This window comes from Elephantulus edwardii, unplaced genomic scaffold, assembly GCF_000299155.1.
Source record: "Elephantulus edwardii isolate Elephantulus edwardi_28Jun2011 unplaced genomic scaffold, EleEdw1.0 scaffold00348, whole genome shotgun sequence".
In the NCBI taxonomy this organism is placed as follows: domain Eukaryota; kingdom Metazoa; phylum Chordata; class Mammalia; order Macroscelidea; family Macroscelididae; genus Elephantulus; species Elephantulus edwardii.
This window is the reverse complement of record NW_006400098.1, coordinates 1525134-1544368: the sequence shown is the minus strand read 5'-3', so window position 1 is coordinate 1544368 and position 19235 is coordinate 1525134. Positions and strand designations below refer to the sequence as shown.

General features: G+C 59.1%; 2 protein-coding genes across 2 annotated transcripts in view; one reads left to right on the top strand and one right to left on the bottom strand.

Moving 5' to 3' along the window:
- Positions 1–7706, top strand: part of PPP1R12C (protein phosphatase 1, regulatory subunit 12C) — a 20809-nt gene extending 13103 nt beyond the window's left edge. Inside the window, exons 9-23 of the mRNA XM_006901828.1 lie at positions 282–355; positions 910–1065; positions 1162–1229; positions 1745–1755; positions 2123–2252; positions 2454–2544; positions 2694–2777; positions 2847–2907; positions 3017–3099; positions 4721–4761; positions 4864–4966; positions 5569–5673; positions 7286–7336; positions 7472–7522; positions 7620–7706. Of these exons, the coding sequence (XP_006901890.1) occupies positions 282–355; positions 910–1065; positions 1162–1229; positions 1745–1755; positions 2123–2252; positions 2454–2544; positions 2694–2777; positions 2847–2907; positions 3017–3099; positions 4721–4761; positions 4864–4966; positions 5569–5673; positions 7286–7336; positions 7472–7522; positions 7620–7706 (1196 nt within the window). The remainder of the gene's footprint in view (positions 1–281; positions 356–909; positions 1066–1161; positions 1230–1744; positions 1756–2122; positions 2253–2453; positions 2545–2693; positions 2778–2846; positions 2908–3016; positions 3100–4720; positions 4762–4863; positions 4967–5568; positions 5674–7285; positions 7337–7471; positions 7523–7619) is intronic.
- A 2525-nt stretch (positions 7707–10231) lies between these two features.
- The window catches only part of EPS8L1 (EPS8-like 1), an 11660-nt gene continuing 2656 nt past the window's right edge, over positions 10232–19235 (bottom strand). The window contains exons 3-19 of the mRNA XM_006901878.1: positions 19056–19114; positions 17950–18111; positions 17401–17550; positions 16639–16721; positions 15980–16232; positions 14803–14929; positions 14583–14671; positions 14427–14501; positions 14181–14329; positions 13411–13552; positions 13274–13302; positions 11614–11740; positions 11378–11517; positions 11135–11187; positions 10831–11005; positions 10409–10541; positions 10232–10318 (exon numbers count right to left, since the gene is read on the bottom strand). Of these exons, the coding sequence (XP_006901940.1) occupies positions 10232–10318; positions 10409–10541; positions 10831–11005; positions 11135–11187; positions 11378–11517; positions 11614–11740; positions 13274–13302; positions 13411–13552; positions 14181–14329; positions 14427–14501; positions 14583–14671; positions 14803–14929; positions 15980–16232; positions 16639–16721; positions 17401–17550; positions 17950–18111; positions 19056–19114 (2033 nt within the window). The remainder of the gene's footprint in view (positions 10319–10408; positions 10542–10830; positions 11006–11134; positions 11188–11377; positions 11518–11613; positions 11741–13273; positions 13303–13410; positions 13553–14180; positions 14330–14426; positions 14502–14582; positions 14672–14802; positions 14930–15979; positions 16233–16638; positions 16722–17400; positions 17551–17949; positions 18112–19055; positions 19115–19235) is intronic.

Genomic DNA, 19235 nt, shown 5'->3' with positions numbered 1-19235 from the left:
GTCAGGACCCTGGGTCCGAGGGAGGAAGGGGCTGGGGGTCAGGACCCTGAGTTGGGAGGGGCTGGGGGTCAGCACCTTGGATCCGAGGCGGGCTGGGGGTCAGGATCTTGGGTTGGGGAGGGGTGTTGGCAGTCAAGATCCTGGGTCCGAGGTGGGGGTTGGGGGTCAGGACTCCGTGTCTGAGGGGGGAGGGTTGAGACCCCGGGTCTTCGGGAGGAGAAGTTGTGTCCTGGCGCCCCACTGACATGTTCTTGCATCGTCTTCCGATCTCCCCACCCCAGAGTCCCCCGCAGCAGAAAGCAGAACCCTCAACGGCGTGTCCTCGCCACCACCCTCTGCCCTTAAAAGCCCCACGGTGAGTCCAGGAGTGTCCTGAGCCGACGGGTTGGCGAGCGAGACGCCGGGCGCCGTGAGGCCACCTGTGGTCCCAGAATCCTCCGGGGCAGCTAGCCGCCCTTCCCCGGGCGCAAGTGCCCATGGGAGTCACGGCGGGTGGTCCCCGGGCGCAGGTGCCCATGGGAGTCACGGCGGGTGGTCCCCGCCCGGGCGCAGGTGCCCATGGGAGTCACGGCGGGTGGTCCCCGGGCGCAGGTGCCCTTGGGAGTCACGGCGGGTGGTCCCCGGGCGCAGGTGCCCATGGGAGTCACGGCGGGTGATGGGAGTCACAGTGTTGAGTTCCCGGGGCCCCAGGTGCCGGTGGGAGTCACGACGGGTGGTTAGGAGTAATTTTTTATGGTTCTTGGTGCCCCAGATACCCCTGGGAGTCATTGCGGGTGATGGGAGTCAGGGCAGGTGATGAGAGTCACGGTGTGTGTTTCCCGGGGTCCCAGGTAACCCAGAGAGTCAGGGTCTGTGGCACCCCCACGGAGGCTTCCTTCTCGTATCAGTCACCCTCTCCTCCTCTCGCAGCCAACAGAGGACGCTTTCCCCAGACGCTATGGTCTCCAGAAGACAGGGAGCTCTGGTGCCCTGGGACCCCCAGAAAGGCGGGTTGTTGAAAGAGCCCCTGGGACCGGGCTGCAGCGCTCGGCCTCCTCCTCTGTGCTGGAAGGGACTTCCACTCAGGTGAGAGGGCGAGGTGCTCTGGTGGGGGGGGGGTCCCCAGCCCTGCCTGGCCAACGGGATACACTCCTCTCCTCCCCTCCCCCCTTCTCTCCACAGGCCAAGGAGCCACGTCTTGCCAGAATTACCCCTACCCTCTCCCGGAAGGTGCTGGAGCCCCCTGCCCTGTGAGTACCAGCGCCTGTGGCCCTCAGTCTGGGGGCTTGGCCCAGGGCAGGGGGCCAGGCCCGTCAGCACAACCTTCAGTCTTCAGCCAGCCTCTTTACTTCTTTCTTTTCTATTTCTGTTTTCTCACACAATCACATTATCATAATACAGCCAAATTGATGGTGTCGATAAACCCTAGCCTAGCCTAGTTTTTAACTTTTTATACCATCGTTTAGATGAACGTTGAAAGAAGGACTCAGTGCTTTGTTCAGTTGTTCACGTGCACATGGATTTGTGACCTTGATTGGAGTCCCCACGTTGTGATAACACACCTCCCATTTATTTAGTCCTTGTGTTTTCATTTTCCATTGGTCCTTCTCTCCTATCCCTTCCCACTTTCTGAGCGCTATATCCTTGGGTCAGTGCTGCCCTGTAGATCTATAGTGTGGTTGGTTGGTCTAAGACCTGACACCTCTGTGGTGGTGGTGGTGGTGGTCATCTTATAGGCTGGTCTATTGTTTGGCTGAGAGTTGAGGCCTGAGGTGAGTGAGTTCAGCTCCAGGATTGAAGGTTGCCAAAGGGCCATGATTTCAGCGAGCCTATTTCCTCTCTAGAGTCACTTGGGCTCTGAGCCCCCAAGAGTCCTGATTTCTCTTGCTACTGTGCCCTGCCCCTCACCCCTGTCTTCTGTCTCAGTCTGGATCTGACAGCTCAGGGGAGGCCTGCCCCAGGGCCTTTGCACCAGCCCTTACTCTCCATACCCATCCGATGACATCCCTGAACCCACCTGCTGACCAGCAGGAGAGGGCTGCAGCTGTCTGCTTCCGTCAACGTTATACCCTAGGAAGCTGTCCTATAAGGAGGTCCCTAGACATGTATTTGTTGAATGAATGAATTCACCCAGATCTGACAGCCAAGCCTCCTATTTCTTTGGAAAACACCACTCCCTCTCCCCCCAGGACTCCGGAGCCTGAACCCCCAGTGAAGCCAAATCCCCCCCCAGCCTCTTCCGTGTCCCCTGCTGACTCCCGGGACCGTCGGAGGTAAGGGGCCCAGGATGGCAGAAAATTGTAAGACCCAGAAGGCCCGGGTTTCATGGCGTGTGTCCAGAGAGAACAGCTGCCCCCGGGCCCTCTGGGAGTTGAAGTCCTCATCGGCAGCCCTCCTCTCCCCCAGTGGGTATCACCCAGGGGTGGGGGACGGGGCCTAAAGGAAGGCTTCTCAGGGCTGAACCCTCCACTCAGGTCCTACCAGATGCCAGTGCGTGACGAGGAGTCAGAATCCCAGCGGAAAGCTCGTTCCCGCCTCATGCGCCAGTCTCGGAGGTCCACACAGGTGGGGGGTGGAGAGGGTGACCAGCTCCAGGGTCTCATGCGCAGAGGGGCCGCGGGTCGGGACTCCCTGGTCTGAGGGAGGACGGGCAGGGGACTCCTCTTTCTGGGTCTGAGGAGACTGAAGGTCTGACGCCCCCCTCCCCCTGCCAGGGCGTGACTCTGACGGACCTGAAGGAAGCAGAGAAGGTGGCAGGGAAGGCGCCCGAGCCAGAGAAGCCGGCCCCGCAGAGCCTGGTGAGAGGGCAGGCGAGTGTGGCAGGGGGTGGCCCCTGACTCCCTTAGCTGACCTTAATTCTCCCACAGGACTCTCCCCGGAGACCCCGAGTCCCTGGGGTTGAGAACTCCGAGGACCCTGTGCAGAGAGGTGAGGTCTGAGGTCTTTGTCTTGGAGAATCCTCTAAAGTGGCCTAGACACTAGGGGATGGGAGACCCCAGGGAGGCAGTGGGGCTGATCCCAGACCCTCCCCCAGCAGAGGCGCCTGACGGGCAAGGGCAGGGACCACAGGCCGCCAGAGATCCCCGCAAAGTCGGCAAGGAGCATCGGGGGCCTGCCGAGGTGAGGGCCAGGGCCGGGAGGGCTGCCCGGGAGGATGCTGGGGCCTGAGGTCCCAGGAGGGGCATGGCTGGGAAGTAGGTGTGGAGCCTCGTGGTGGGGCGTGGCTTGTGTATGATGGTGGGCGTGGTCTCAGGGTGGGTGTGACATTTGAGCCTAGTGGTGGGCGTGGCTTATATGTAAGTGTGGGTTCCATGTGGGTGTGGTTGCAAGCCTTTGTGGGGTGCTCATGGTGGGCGTGGCTTGTGTGTGGTGGGCGTGGCCTCCAGGTGGGTGTGACATGAGCCTCGTGGTGGGTGTGGCTTGTGGGTGGCAATGGGCGTGGTTTCCATGTGGACGTGGTGTGTACACCTTTGGCGTGGGCATGGCTGTACAGTGGACATGATATGTAGGCTTTGTGAGGGGTGGGGCCTCGTGTGTGATAATGGACATGGCGTGTAGGCCCTGTGAGGGGTGGGGCCTATGGTGGGTGTGGCTTGTGTGTGTTTGGGCGTGGCCTCCTGGTAGTTATGATGTTTAAGCCTTGTGATGGGTGGGGCCTTGTGGGTAGTGATGGGTGTGGCTCCCAGGTGGGTGTGGCGTGAGTCTCGTGAGGGGTGGGGCCTGCGGTGGGTGTGGCTTGTGGGTGATGGTCGTGGATTCCAGGTGGGTGTGGCGTGTATGGTTTGTGAGGTGGGGTCTCCAGGTGGGTGTGGTTTCTGGATGATGATGGGCATAGTCTCCAGGTGGTTGTGGCCTGTGAGCCTTGTGGGGGGTGGGGCCTGGTGTGGGTGTGACTTGGTGCTGGGCGTGGCCTCCATGTGGGGTGGTGTGTGAACCATGTGAGGGGTCTGCAGGTGATTGTGGTGTGTGAACTTGTGAGGGGGTGAGGCCTGATGTGGTTTGTGGGTGATGGTAGGATAAATGGACTATGGGTGTGGCTTGTGAGCCTTGTGATGGGTGGGGTCTCGTGGTGGGTGGGGTTTGTGGGTGGTGGGCGTGGCTTCTGTGTGGGTGTGGCTTGTGAGCCTTGTGGTGGGTGGGGTCTCGTGGTGGGCGTGGCCTCCGTGTGGATGTGGCTTGTGAGCCTTGTGGTGGGTGGGGTCTCATGGGTGGTGGGCGTGGCCTCCATGTGGGTGTGGCATGTGAGCCTTGTGATGGGTGGGGTCTCATGGTGGGTGGAGTTTGTGGGTGGTGGGCGTGGCCTCCATGTGGGTGTGGCGTGTGAGCCTTGTGATGGGTGGGGTCCGGTGGTGCTGTGGTTCACAGCTGAGCTTGGCCTCCAGGTGGGGGAGGCTTGTGATTGTACACTGCTGTTCACTTTTGAGCTGGAACCAGTTTACAGCTGACCCTCCAGTGTGTTTTCAGAGGCCATAACTCACACAGGAGACCACTGCCCATTTTTTTTCCTATGGAGCATGTGGTAGATTTGAACTGCATCCGTTTAGGTTGGCAGCACAGTTCCTGACCAGAGCTTCCTAATGTGGGTCTGCATTAGGGTGAGGGTTATGGTCTGGGTCCTGTGTGATGATGGCTGGCCTTACAGGTCATTTGGGCTTGTGGTCCTGTGTGAGGGGGGTGTGGCACCTGGAGGACCTAAGCCCCTCCCACATCACACTGACCACCCTGCTTCCATGGTCCACAGGGGGAGGAGGCAGAGCTGGCGGAGCCAAGCCCAGAATCCAGGTAGCGGCGTGGGCAGGGCGGGTGATAGGAGGAGGAGAGCTGGGGATGGACAGGCTAGGGCCGTGGACAGTGCTCTCTGACCCCGCCCTGCTTCCACCCCAGCCCTCCTGACGGTGGCCCCGAGTCCCACAGACTGTGCCCTCAGCGAGACCACCACCCAGAACCCAAGCCAGCGCCCGACGAGCCAGATGGAGGATTCCGGAAGGTGTGAGATCTCTCCCCATAGGCGCCCTTCACCCCCTCCTCCTCTGTTGTGGTGAGCCAACCCCATTGACAGACAGCTGCCGGGAGGGTTTTCCCACCTGTGGCCTTCACCGTGTGAAAACCCAGGAAGACCAGGCGACTGCTGTGGCCGTGATGCCCAGCCCGCGATCCCATTGCTGGGTGTGGGTCGGACCGCCCGGGGGTCCCACAGTCGTCGTCATCCTCCCAGGGGTAGGGGACGTGCAGTGGGAGGTGTGGCACCAGGGGTCCTGTTCCCTGGGCCCCCTGCCCCTGTCTTCAGAAGAGCCTCGAGGTGCTTGTCAAGCTGTGGTCCTGGTCTTCCAGCAATTCTGGGAGAAAGCCGGGCAGTCTCCTTCCTGGAGTTACGTCCTCGGGAGCATCTGACTAGTACTAGGATTCGGGTGTCCATGCAGTGACTGTCCGTCACGTGCACAACCCCTGCTTTTCTGTCTCCACATCCTGGTCCCTCCGTTTCCTCTCCACACACCCCCATTCCCTTGAGCCGTAGCAGTGGTCAGGTTGTCCTGTGATGGCAAGCCCTGCTGACCCTCTGGCCACCTCTTTGTGCCCCCCGCGCCCCAGCTGTATGCAGAGCTGCGCGTGGAAAATGAACGACTGCGCGAGGCCCTGACGGAGACCACCCTGCGGCTGGCTCAGCTCAAGGTGGAGCTGGAGCGGGCCACGCAGGTAAAAGCGAGCCCGCAGGTCAGGAAGGCTGGGCTCCCACCTGCCAGCCAGCAGCAGGGCCTGGGAGGGCTGGAACCTGAGGCCGTCGGACTGTGACAAGGAAAAAGGAGCCTTGGTTAGAGGGTGGGCTTGGCTTGAGTGAGGGCTAGGGTGTTCCTATGTGAGGGCTGGGCTCCAAGAGCTGGCAGGGCTTCTGGTCCCTTAGGACTGGAGCTCTAGTGGATGGGACAGTGGGGCGAGTCCGGGTGGATGCGGCGAGCTTGAGTGAATGAGGCGAGCCCGGGTGGATGGGGCGAGCCCAGGTGAATAGAGTGATAGGACAAGCCTGGGTGGATGGGGCGAGCCTGGGCGGATGGGGCGAGCCCAAGTGGATGGGGTGAGCCCGGGTGGATGGGGCGAGCTTGAGTGAAATGAGGTGAACCTGAGTGGATGGGGCGAGCTTGAGTGAATGAGGCGAGCCCGGGTGGATGGGGCTAACCCGGATGGATGGGGCGAGCCCAGGTGAATAGAGTGATGGGACAAGTCTGGGTGGCTGGAGCGAGTCCAGGTGGATGGGGCGAGCCCGGGTGGATGAGGCGAGCCCGGGTGGATGGGGCGAGCCTGGGTGGATGGGGCGAGCTTGAGTGAATGGGGTGACCCCAGGTGGATGGGGCGAGCCCGGGTGGATGGGGCGAGCTTGAGCGAATGGGGTGACCCCGGGTGGATGGGGCAAGCCCGGGTGGATGAGGCGAGCCCGGGTGGATGGGGCAAGCCTGGGTGGATGGGGCAAGCTTGAGTGAATGGGGTGACCCCGGGTGGATGATGGGGCGAGCCTGGGTGGATGGGGCGAGCTTGAGTGAATGAGGTGACCCCGAGTGGATGGGGCGAGCCCTGATGGATGGGGCGAGCCCGGGTGGATGGGGCTAACCCGAGCGGATGGGGCGAGCCCAGGTAAATAGAGTGATGGGACAAGCCTAGGTGGATGGGGTGATGGGGTGTGTGTTCCCATGGGGGTTGGAACCAGGAGGTGGGTGGAACTTATGGTCCCATGTGATGAGGTGGGGGCCTCTGAGTGGGTGGAGCTTTGTTCCCATATGGGGGTGGAGCTTGTGCCTTGTGAGCAGTGCACTCTGGGAGTGGGTGAGGCCCATGTTCCCATGTGAGGGTGGAGCCTGAGTGGGCAGAGCCTGTCTCTCCACTTGAGAGGTGGGGGCTGGGAGTGGGTGGGGCTATTGTTCCTGGGGGTGAGACCTGAGTGGGTGGGGCTTGTGGTCTTGTGGGGCCTGAGTGGGCGGGGCTTATGTTCCCTGTTCTGGCTGCCCTTGAGGGGTGGGTATTCCCACGTGATGGGTGGGTATTCCCACCTGAGGGGTGGGTATTCCCACGTGATGGGTGGGTATTCCCACCTGAGGGGTGGGTATTCCCACGTGATGGGTGGGTATTCCCACCTGAGGGGTGGCACTTGAGTGGACAGGAATTGTGCTTTTTTGGGGGACTGGGCTCGGACTGGGTGGAGCTTTTGTTCCCAGGTGAGGGTGGCTTGTGGTCCAGTGTGAGGGTTGGGTCCGAGGGAGAGTGAGGGTCAGCGTGGGGTCGGAGCTGTGCCCCTGATCCTGCTCTTTGCCCTCCCCAGAGGCAAGAGCGCATCGCCGAGAGGCCGGCCCTCCTGGAGCTGGAGAGATTTGTGAGTTGGAGATGGTGGGAGGGGTCCAGAGGCCACGCCACCCTCAGCTGGCGGAGACCTTTGCCACCCGGCCTCCTTTAGTGGATAGAGCCCCCAGCGTCCCCTGAACCCCCTCTCCCTCCCGGCCTGTTGCAGGAGCGCCGGGCCCTGGAACGGAAGGCTGCCGAGCTGGAGGAAGAGCTGAAGGTGAATGCTTTCAAGGACTGGGGGGTGAGCGCACGTGAGGGCCCCCAGGGCCTCCGTGCCACCGCTGCCCCTGTGCTGACCCTGTGCTACCCCTCAGGCCCTGTCGGACCTCCGAGCTGACAACCAGCGGCTCAAGGACGAGAACGCAGCCCTGATTCGCGTCATCAGCAAACTCTCCAAGTGATAGTGTCGGGGAGCCCGTCCCTGCACCCGTATTTATACAGCTGCTTCTGCCACACGCACCCCTTCCCCTGTGTGAACACGAGTGTCGGGGCGCCGGGGACGCCTCTGAGAAGCCATAACTTCCCCTGGGGACCTTGGGGCTGGAAGGGGAAGAGCAGAACCCCCGGGAGCCGGGGGTGCCACCCGAGGCCCACAGGGAGGTTGGACCAGGTAGGGGGACGTCGCAGAGAGGGGACCGGGGCCTGGAGGCGGGACCAGGAGGGAACTGAGGACCAGGGAGCACAAGGACCAGAAGAAACCAGGGACCAGAGCAGCCGACCCGGGGTCCCCCACCTCACGTGTGATGCCCCTTCAGCCAAGCCCACCCCCTCCTGAGCAGGGATCCAAGAACGTGCCAAGAGCCGGCCAGGCTGCAGCCGGGCGGGCTGTGTGCGGGCCCGGCTTTGTTCCTTCCCTCTCCCTGTTTTGTTTTTTCCTGAGGGCCACACCCATGTGCAATAGGGGGGATGTCTTCTATTTTTGCAGCCCCCTCCCCGGCCGCTGTCGGGACAGGGGGAGAAGGTATTTTCATGAGACAGAGCACAGGCGCCACAATAAAGACGTGAAGTTGCCACTCAGCAACTGCTTGTCTGCGCGTTGCTGCGGGGTCAGAGTCGGGGCTGGGGGTCACTCTCCCGCCCACTGCTGCGGGGTCAGAGTTGGGGCCAGGGGCCGCCTGCCCACCCACCCACTGCTGCGGGGTCAGAGTCGGGGCCGGGGGCCGCTTGCCCGTCTGCTGATGTGGACGTTGGAGCTCCCAATGGACCGTCCTGGCAGGGCACTGAGGAATGGGCAGATGTTTGACAGGGAGAGGGCTTGGAGCCATAGCCCCATGCAGGGCAGGATAACCACAAGCGAAGACGTATGAGAAGAGAGCTGTTTCCTGAAGCCGGACGCACACCCAGTCCTGAGAGGGTGGGCAGTAAGGGAAGCCTGTGGGAGGGGCTGGGCCCTTGGCAGGATCTGGAGACACTCTGAAATCTTGCCAGGAAGTTAGGTCTGACTCCCAGGGACCCAGCAAGACATTCAGGGATTCCAGGCCGCAAAGCAGAGTACAGAAGGACACTTTCGCATCAGTCACCGAAAGAGAAGCTGGTGGATTTGAACTACCGACCTTCGGGTTAGTGACCCAACCAGTAACCCACAGTGCCAGTAGGGCAGTCCCTGTACTTAGACTTTCTGGGATAGAGTCGTTTAGACTCTGACTTCATCGATTTCTAGAGCTGTCAAGACAGGAAGAAACTGCCCATCTCCTGAGGAGCTGCTGGAGGATTTGAACCTCGGAGCCACACAACTCTTAGTTAACAGCCTGTTACTCTGACTCCAAGCTTAGAAGCAAGTATTTGAGCTGGACCTGGTGGACAGAGGCCACTGCAGCAGACAGGCAGGCTGTGCTTTAGGGGTAGAAGGGCCTAGGAGTGTTTGGACAAAGAGACTACATGGCTCGAGGGAGGACCTAGGAATACAAGAACCAGGAGTTCACCAGTGTTGAGGATTCCCCCACCTCACGTGCAACGTTCCCCTCCGCTACCTCGTCTCATTAGCAGTTAGAGAAAGGACAGGCTAAGAACCGTGCCCAGCAACTGTGAATCTGTTTCATAGGACCCGAGTTTGTCCTCTCCCTGAGCACTACATCGATGTGAGAATAGGAAGAGATCCCACCTAGCTGGTGGCTTCTTGTCGATTACCTTCAACTTGAGCACAACTCACTGCGACCCTATGAACCAAAGGCCTGAAGCCGTTCTATAACTATCGACATTTGTCAAAGGAATTGCGCTGCAAATCCAAAGCCACACAGTGTGAATCTATGAGTTCCTCTGTGGGGGAAAGATGGGCCTCTGAAAACCCCTTGGAGGGAGGGTCATCTGTGGGTTGGCTCCGACTTGGTTCTTAACCATTAACACCACCTAGTGTTATTTTATTCTTTGGTTAGAAACGCAACATCTTACAGACTTTGGGGATTCCTCCACCCTCGCCCTGCTCCCTGTCGTGGAAAAATGTACCTAGTGCATTTGATGGTGTGTGTGTGTGTGTGTGTAAAGATTTTGAGCAGGGGGCATGGAATGGGAAATATGCAAATACCCCAGTTCCTAGCTTGGGGCCCTAGTGATAGAAGGCGGAAGCAGTGAGAAACTGAATGTGGTGAAGGGGTGAGTGGCGAGGGAAAATTCTTGGGTCCCCTGGCAGCCGGGTAGAGAAGACAAAGCTGACAAGGACCACTTAGAGAAGGCTGTTTAAAAAGACTGGAAAAGCTTGTTCCATCACACAGGGATCCCGCGTGCTCCCTCTATCAAGCTTGCGCCGAAAGCGCTGGCTGTAAATTGCCTTCACGCCCCTTCCTGCTGGCCAACTGGCGAGCGCAGGCTGGTGTTGGCCAGGGGCAGTCCCTTTGTCCACTGGTGGAAGGAAAGGACAAATTCATTGGGAGCAGAGTCCTTCTAGTCACAGGACGCAGAGAAATCGGCTGTCCTGAGACTGAGCAGAGGGTCAGAGGACCTCCGTTTCTGTCTTGCCTTCCACCTTCCTCTTCTGCTTCTCCATCACTGCCTCCAGCTCTGACACTTTCTTTGAGTCCTGCAGGACACGGTGGTCATCACGGTCCCCCGGTGTGCGGGCCTCCAGCTCCCTTCCCGCCCCGGGCCCTGGGATGCATGGGCAGCTCACCTCCAGCAGCGCACGCTGCACCATGACCTGGCTGTACACACGCGTTCCCTCCTCGGGGCTCACAGCCCGGAATTCCTCCTTCTGTAGCGAGAAAAGCTGCGCGCCTGTCAGCATACCCAGTGCGTTCACCGTGCTGCAAAGATAAGGGGCGTGGTCAGGACTGAGAGCCAATCACAGCGCAGCACCTGCGCCAATCATCACGCCCACCAAGCCAATTACCCAATCAGGAGTTTCGCTGATCCCTTCCCTCTCACAGGGCGGAAGCAAGCCAATCATGTCCCGTAGAAAGAGGACACGCCCCCTTAAGGCCTAGCCCAGATCTCAGCATCCTGTCACGCCTCCCGGCTCTAGGCCAATCAGGACGTTTGGATCCCAGAACTCCACCCCATTACTGGCAATTCGCCGGCGCGGGAGTCACTCACCAGGAGTTAAAGCCCTTTCGCCGCAGCCAGGCTCGCACCTCCGAGGCCCCCGAGAGCGGGCTGAGCTCCAGCTCCGGGGAGCGTGCGCTCGGGCCGGCGCGGATGGGGCCCGAGAGGCCCTGGGCCAGGCGCGTCTCCAGCTCCTCCTTGACACTGAACATCTGGCAGAATTTCTCTGCAGGGAGGAAAGCCGCAGGGGAGGGCTCAGGGCGAGGGCTGGTGGAGGGGTGAGGGTGCCTCCAACGTCCCCTCTCAACGTGCTCGGTGTGAGCCCTATTTTCTCCGGGGTGCAGCTACCACTCACCCTTCTCGCTGGGGTCTAAATTGTTGAGACTATCGCAGCTGTCCCAGTTAGGTCTAGCAGGGGCTGAAGTCAGGACTAGGGGCGCAGAGGGCCTTCTGTTGTCCTACAGAGGGGGGACCAGAGGGCGCTGGGGTCAGAAGGAGGATGCATTCCTGCCTCTCTTGCTTCTAATGAGAAATGACACCTCGGACAGGATTCTGGAGACATGGTCCTGGACCGCCCCTGCCCTCTCTTCTCCAAAACTCTGTGCTCACCAGGCTGCGGGCAGGACTTCTTTGGACCCCCTGGGGCCCCGGATGCGATGTCAGGATATTATAGGGCACATATCCCTCCTGCCCCTGTTGGTCCCGAAGCTTCCACCATTTGCGGCTGTCATCCAGGACCTGGGACAGGGGGAGGAGGGGAGGGTTTCACAGGCTGGGTTTTCAGCGAGGCCTGGGTCTGTCCACTCCAGCCTCTCAGCCCGCCAAACCTCTGACCTCCAAAACGTCCTGCTGCTTGACCGAGAGCTCGCTGCTGTTGCGGGCCTGGAAGTCGTAATTACACAGGACCCACTTCCCTGCTGGCTCGGCTTGGAGCTCAGTTCCCAATTCCGGGTCTTGGTGACTGAGGAAGAGAAGGGCTGGGCATGAGGAGGCAGCCTGCCCTGTGGCTCTGCGTTGCCAGGGTCTAGTGTGAGCTGGGGTTAGAGCCTAGGACGGGTTCATTTTAATACTGTTAATTAAAAACAAACAAACAAACAAAAAACAGCTTTCTTCCCTTGCCCCACAAACTATGAATCTAGTTACCCTGCAGGCCTAGAACCAAATTCATCTAGTGACTGACAGGCACCAAGATACTTCAGGGAAGATTCAAACTCCCAACTTTTCAGTAAGCAATCCTCACAAGGGACCCGATTGTTAAAATCATTTGTGGATGGCGTTTCTGTAGATAATTGTGGGATTATAACGACTCTTACTTCACCGCAGAGAATTAGAAGCTCAGAGAAGCTAAGTTAAAAGCTAGGAAGGCCAAGTGCAGAGAGCACAGACAGGCAGAGGTGGTGGCTCCAAGCCCAGGCAGCTAGGGACGAGGGGACAGCTTTCTTGTACCGTTCCCGCCCTTCCCCCACCCTTGAGAAAGGAGCAGCGTGAATCAGGCCTACCTGTGTAGGGGAGAGGGGGGGTCTTCAGGGCCGCGGCGTCCCCTGGGTGGGGCCTGCAGCTGAAGTCCTGCTGGGTCCACCTGCCCGCGCCCTCGTCCAGACCCCCCTTCTTATCCATCTTGCAGCTTCATTTTTCTTCTGGACCACGTGGCTTCTCTCCATTAGGGCCCCCTACTTGTCTGGGGGCTCCTGGCCTCTAACCTCTTCCTCCCTCAGTGACCCAAGAATCAGGGTCTCAAGCCTGGATCGCCTTCATCTTTCCAATCTGATGCCCACTCTTACATTCCAGCCGTCACTGCCCTCAGGGACCCGGAGGGTTCAGCACATCCCAACACAGGAACCTCGCTCCCAGCCCCCTGAAAGTCCAAGCCTGCTTCTCTCGGTCAGTTCCAAACACTACAACTGAGTTCTTCACAACCCTAATAACTCTCACCCTCTTCCCTCAAAATACTCAGTGCTCTGGACCCTTATGGAGCCTAATGACAAAGTGGTAAGCACTGGGCTTCTAACCAAAAAGGTCGGTAGTTCAAATCCACCCCCCACTTTCTAAGGGTCCAAGAGGAGGTAGTGGGGCCCCGAGGGGTAGTCTACGCTGTCCATAGGGTCTCCATGAGTAGCAATCCATTCCACTGGGGGCAATGGGTTTGGTTTCATTGCGCTGAACTCTTAGACATCCACAACCAAAGTGCCTGCTTCCAGTCCTTTGAGGATCCAGGGGCCCCTCCCAGCCACCTCCTCCCTCAGACCCTGGGATCTGGGCCTGCAATGCCCTCCCTCCTCCCCTGGACCTAGAAATCTGAGCCCTGCCTTCTCCCCCCTCCTCCTCCCCCTTCTCCCAGCCCCGGCCCCACCTCCTCACCACCTCACCCACCTGCGAAAAACCAGGGAAGGCAGGAAAGAGAAAGGAAGAGAGAGAAAGGGGTCAGTGCCAGGAACCCCCAGGAGGCACCCTTTTGCGACCCCAGCTGCCTCACCCATCCTGGGCAGAGACTCACCCATTGACAGCAACTTGGGGGGCGCTTTGCTGGAGGAGGGAAGAGGGCAGTGGGTCAGTGGGAGCTGGCTTGAGCTCCAGATTTCTCAAAAGTGCCCACTGTGTTACCTGGGGAAGATTCGGGCCCCTCACTCTCACCTGCCGGCGCCTCCGTTCATGCTGTAGCTGCTTCTCCACTGGGTCCTCCCACGCGCGACCCATTGGGTCAGTGGCAGGAGGCTCCCAGCCACTGTAGAACTCTGGGATGTATGGGGGTCCCTCTTCTGGGGGGAGTTCCACCCTGTGACAAGGGTTGGCAGAGGACCCTGATTCAGTATTGCCATTTGCTACACTAGGTTTTGCTCCAACCTGTCAAACCAGCCCCTTTCTGTCAAGTCTGAAAGCCTTTAAAACCCATAGAGTTCTAAAGTAGGTTTCCTGCTCTGTAAACCTCACCCCTTTCACATAAGCTCCGCCTTTGTCACAGGCCAAGATCCCAGGCCCCGCCCCTCACGCAAAAGGCAGGCTATACCTTGCCTAAGCCCTGCCCCATCCCGTAGCCCCACCCAATTAAGATATAAGCTCCTCCCTATGTCCTATAGCCTCAGCCTACTCCTCTAAGGCCAGCCCTTTCCCTGGAGTGCCCCCTCACTCCTTTATTCCTTTGCCTCATTCATCTAAGCCTCACCTTTTATTCTAATTTCAAAGTCAGACTCCGTTTAAACCTCGTTTTCATAATTTAACCTTGTCTCCAATAAGATCCTGGTATTTGAGCTAGGTCCCGCCCTCCCTTTAGTTCTTTGGCCACACCCCCTCCACCTAAGTCCCACCCAATCCCTTCCTTTTTGACCAATCATGATGTCTTCTGCCTTCCGCTCCCTTGCCTCTCCAATCACCAAGCTCCCCAGCCTCTCAGCTCCGCCCCTCACCCGGGCCGGGTCCACGAGTCCCCGAGCGAGGTCCAGAGTGCACTTTCGCGAGGGGTGAGGGTCTCACGAAGCAGCGTCACTGCCTCAGAGGTCAAGTGAGGCCGACGCACCCCGCTCGCAAACTGGGGGCCGCCGGAAGTGTCCACAATCTGTAAGGAGAGCCAGGATGGGCGTTTGATCAGATCTTCTAACCCCACCCCTCCTGCTGCTGGGGAAAAGTGAGCTCTCTAGAGGAGTCTGCCTCACCATCTGCAGGGGGCTGAACACAAAGTGCAGCAGCTCTGGGGAGGAGGGGTCGGCGATGTTGCTCCGCAGCCGGGCCTGTGGGCAGAGGAAGGAGGGTGCATGGGTGGGTGGGTTCGCATTGCCACCCTTCTGACTCCATGCAGGGCGTTTGCTCACCAGCAGGCTGATGGCGTACTTGATCTTCTGAAGCACATCTGTGTACTCAGCCTCAGAGGGCGGCTTGGCCCTAAGCGTCAGCAGGCCCTCTATGGGTGGATTGGGGAAGAAGAGACAAGAGGGTCAGAGCGAAACAGTAATGGGAAGCTCAGCCTGCCAGGTGGAGAGAGGGGAGATGGAAGGTGGGGTGGCGGGAGAAGGTGTGCAGGATCCCACTCACCCCCGGCCGCCCGGCGCCGGGTCCTGCGGCCTCGCTCTCGGTGCTCTAGCACCCTGGCCGCCTCTGCTGATTTTTGCAGTCTCGATACAAAGCTCTCCAGGTCGTCAAACACATGGTTCAGGATATCCTGGGGGACACAGGAGCAGGGTGTGCATAGGGTTCCTGAGCTTCAGACTGACTCATTGCTGGAGAAGCCCTCAGCCAGGAACACGGAGACACGCCACCCCCAAACCAGCACACACCCAAAAATGTCTACAATGGTTCTGGATTTCAGTGACCACATCCCAGAGGTCTGATGGGAGTCAAACCCGTCTGCCAGACCCCAACCTTTCCATGAGTCTTATCATCTTCCCAGCTCGGCCTCCCAGGAAATCTGATTAGACACCAGACTAGTATCACATTGTACCTGCTCTAGTCCCTATACACCAGCCTCTCCTCTAGACATTGGTCCTGCCTCATGCCCTGGCCCCGCCTCTAGACGGCTGCCCCCACCCTATGCTTTAACCACGCCCCTAGATATCTGGCCCCACCCAAGGACCTAACCACGCCCACATACTGTTGGCCCCACCCATGCCCCATCCTTTTATGCCTGGCCCCACACTATGCTCTAATCACTCCCAAAAGTGACTGGTCCCACCCCATGCCCTGGCCCCTCCCCTAGACACCTGGCTCCACCCTATGCAGTAACCACGCCCCTAGACTATTTGCCCCACCCTATGTCCCCTATGTCCTGCCCCTGCCCCTAGATATCTGGCTCCACCCTATGCTCTAACCATGCCCCAAGATGGTTGGCTCAGCCCATGTGCTAGCCCCGCCCCTAGACTCTGGCCCTATCCTATGCTCTAACCACGCCCCTCAATGTCTGGCTCCTCCCCATGGCCTAGCCCTGCCCCTAGATGTCTGGCTCCACCCTATGTCCTATCCACGCCCACATACTGTTGGCTCCACCCTATGCTCTAACCACGCCCCCAGACTGCTGGCCCCACCCTCTGTCATGACCCCGCCCCTAGACATCAGGGCTCCATCCTATGCTTTAACTCCTTTCACTTATGCTCCACGCCTGGCCCCGCCCCCATGAACTTGTGCTGCCCCTAGACCTCTGGTCACCCTCCCATGCCCTAAGCTGCCTCTAACCATCTCTTCTTGCTCTCCGTGCCCAGGGTTTCCCTTGCCTTACCACATCCCGCTCGGCCTGCAGACTGGCCATGTCAGGTCCACGTGGGCCCAGGTCCGGGGAGGTGGGGTCAAGTCTGTTCAAGGTTGTGGTGGGTTTCCAAGACTCTTCCGCCTCAGGGATGGACTGTGCCTGGGGTCGTCTGCTTGTGGCCAGTTCCATGGCACTGATGACTGCACGGACTGAAGGGCGGCGCTGCAGGGGAGGGGTTTCGGCGGTGGGCTTGGGTGGGCGCTGCAGCTCTTCCTGGGTGGCTCTGGGTGGGAGAAGAGGAAACTGAGGCTGGGTCGTCAGAGGAGTCACAGACACAGTGTGGCCCAAAGGCCGTGGTATATAGAGAAATCCGAGATATGCAGAGGTTAAGAGAAATTAACAGTAGACAGAAGATGAAGCAGAGACCAAACCAGAGAGAAGCAGAGTCCTCGGCTGAGAGGTAAACATATCCAAGAGGGAGAGGGTTAGCTTGTGTATATTCAAAATTCATTTATTTTGCACCAGGCTGGTATCAGCCCATTTCTTCAATGTGCCGACTGAGGCCCACGGAGTGGAAGCACACCTCTTCTGCCCATGGTCCATCCTCCCCACCTCCTCACTCCCACCCCTTCTGCCCATGGTCCATCCTCCCCACCTCCTCACTCCCACCCAGCCTCTTCAGTGCTCACCTGAGTGCCGCTGCCCTGCGATCCCCGCGGCCAGAGCGGTAGTTGTGCAATGCCCCCTGGATGTCCTCCCGGATCAGCTCCGCCTGCCAATCATGCTGTCAGAAACCGCCTCTCCACACAAGCCCCTCTCCAGAGTCTGCCCCGCCCCCCTGGTGCCTGGTCAGGCTTACACTGGTGGGCCTGGGTGGGCACACCTCCACACCCTGACTCCAGGCTATGGCCCCAGGTGTATCTAAAAAGAGAATGCTCCTCTCTCTGGCTCCTCTCCCAAGACCTTTCCTTTCATGTTTTGTCCCTATCCTCAGGCGATCCAGTCCCTTCGTGTACATTCTAGTCTCACCTCCTATCTGTATTTGGGTTCAAATGACAGACAAAACTTACAGCTTCCGGAATCTTTCTCAAGCCCCGCCTTTCTAGCAGACCACGCCCCTCTATAATGCCATATGCCCCCTTTCCCTGGCCATGCCCCTCTGCTGGGACCCATGGCACCAGGACACCAGGTCCTCCTCTCCTGTCAGACCTCTCCCCACCCCATCCTGTTCCACCACGCGGCACCCTCCCCAGGCCACACCCCCTGTCAGACCACGCCCACAACATACCACCCTCCTATTATTAGTTCCTCTCGGTCAGGCCCAGTCCCCGCCCCTCGAGGTCCCTCCTCCTATCAGGTCCCACCCCTCCCCGATAGGCTCCGCCTCGCCAGGAATCCTCCAACCAGGCCTCTCCCCTCATCACCAGGCCCCGCCCCCCGGGCTGGCTCACCCCCAGGCCCAGGCTCTGGAAGAAGTGCACGTCGGGCTGGGCTCGCTCCGGCTCCTGGCACACGAGCAGCAGCTGCGAGCGGCTCCGTCCGGGCGGTGTCACCACATCACAACGCACGATGTCACTCAGTGCATATGACTCCAGCTCCTCCTGCAGGGAGAGGGGTGGTGGGGCAAACTGAGGCCGGGCGCCCCTCATCAATCATACCAGCTGGCGACAGCAGTGCCCGCTGGGAGCCAGCACTCGTAAGGTTAGCGATTATCACCCCCACTTTTTAAAAGAAAATCCACTTGTTCGTTGCCATCAGGTCAGAATCCACTCCTGGCTGACCCTCCAATGAGTTTTCAGGTAGTGTGCGTTGACTTGGAGGAGATTATCTTTCTCCTGCAGAGTCAAACCATCAGAGAGGCACCCATTTTACAGGTGGGGCTGGCAAGGCTCAGAAAGGAGGCAGGGACTCAACTCACACTCAGGGCCAAGCTCTGAGTGGTGCATCCTGCTTACCACAAGCCCCACCCCCTTGTCCCCATTCCCCTTTCTCCCCAGCACCTTGGAGAGTGGGTCAAGCAGCGTGACATGGTCCGGAGACACTCGAAGCAGCATCTCCTGGGCCCAGACACGGCCCTGGCTGTCCATGACGGCCAGCTTCCGGGAGGCATCCTCCACAGTGTGGACGCCGTCCTCCTCACCCAGGCAGAAGGTCACCAGGTGCTGGCATAGGACACAGAGACAGTGAGGCTGAGGTCACGTGGGAGCGGGGTGTAAAGTCTCCTGGTACCAGCCTTCACGCCAGGAACACCTCCCCCAGAAAACCTTCCCTGATCACCTGCCCCCGTAACCAGCCTGCTCCCAGAATCAACTTTTCTTACATCGGCGTCTGTCTTTCTACTGAAATTGGAGGTTCCGTGGGGACTGGAAAGGGGTTTGGGTTTACATGTAACCAGGTGCTCTGGATTCTGACGGCGACCCCATGTGTATCAGAGCAGAACTGAATTCCACTGACTTTTCAGCGGCTGTTTACTCAGGACACGAGTTGCCAGGCCTTTCTTTTGTGGTGCTTCTGGGTGCACTAAAACACCCAACCTTTCAGACGGCAGTTTAACACATTCTTTGTTGCACCACCCTGATTTATACCTAAATCCCTCCTAAGCTAGGCACTACAGTAGTTTAATGTTTAGCAGGTTGGCTTCTAATCAAAAGGTTCGTGGTTTGAACCACAAGTGACGTCTGTGAAGGTTCCCATTGTGGGTGAGCTGGTTCTGACTCACAGAGTCCCTTCAGTGGGTCTCTGAGCCTGCAGATGGTTACAGGAGACTGCCTGTCTTTGTGGCTGGCAGGTTCGAATCGCAGAGTTGTTGGTTAGCCATCTGATGTGTTATGTCACCAGGGCGGCTGTCAGTAAAGATTACCCCCTAGGAAATCCTATGGTGTGATTCTACTCTGCCCAGCACAGGGGTACATTCAGAAGAAAAAGTTGGCAGGTGGGCGTGGAACTGAGATCTTTGACTTACTGTCAAAATCAGAAGCAGGGGAAAAGAAGCCCATTTTTCAGATGAACAAACTGAGTTTCCTAAGTGCCTTCTGCTTGGTGGCCCATCTCCCCATCCCTGGCTTTTCTCCTACACAGTTCCTTGTGGTAACAGATCCCAACTCACATTAACTGGATACTGGGATACATCGGCCATCACCACTGTGGAGTAACGTTTCCTCTGCTCTGTAGGGGAGGGCGAACCCAAGAGACAGGGGTCTCAGCCCCTCCTCCCTCAGACCTGGGGGTCCTGACCCCCAGCCCCTCCTCCCTCAGACCTGGGAGTCCTGACCCCCAGCCCCTCCTC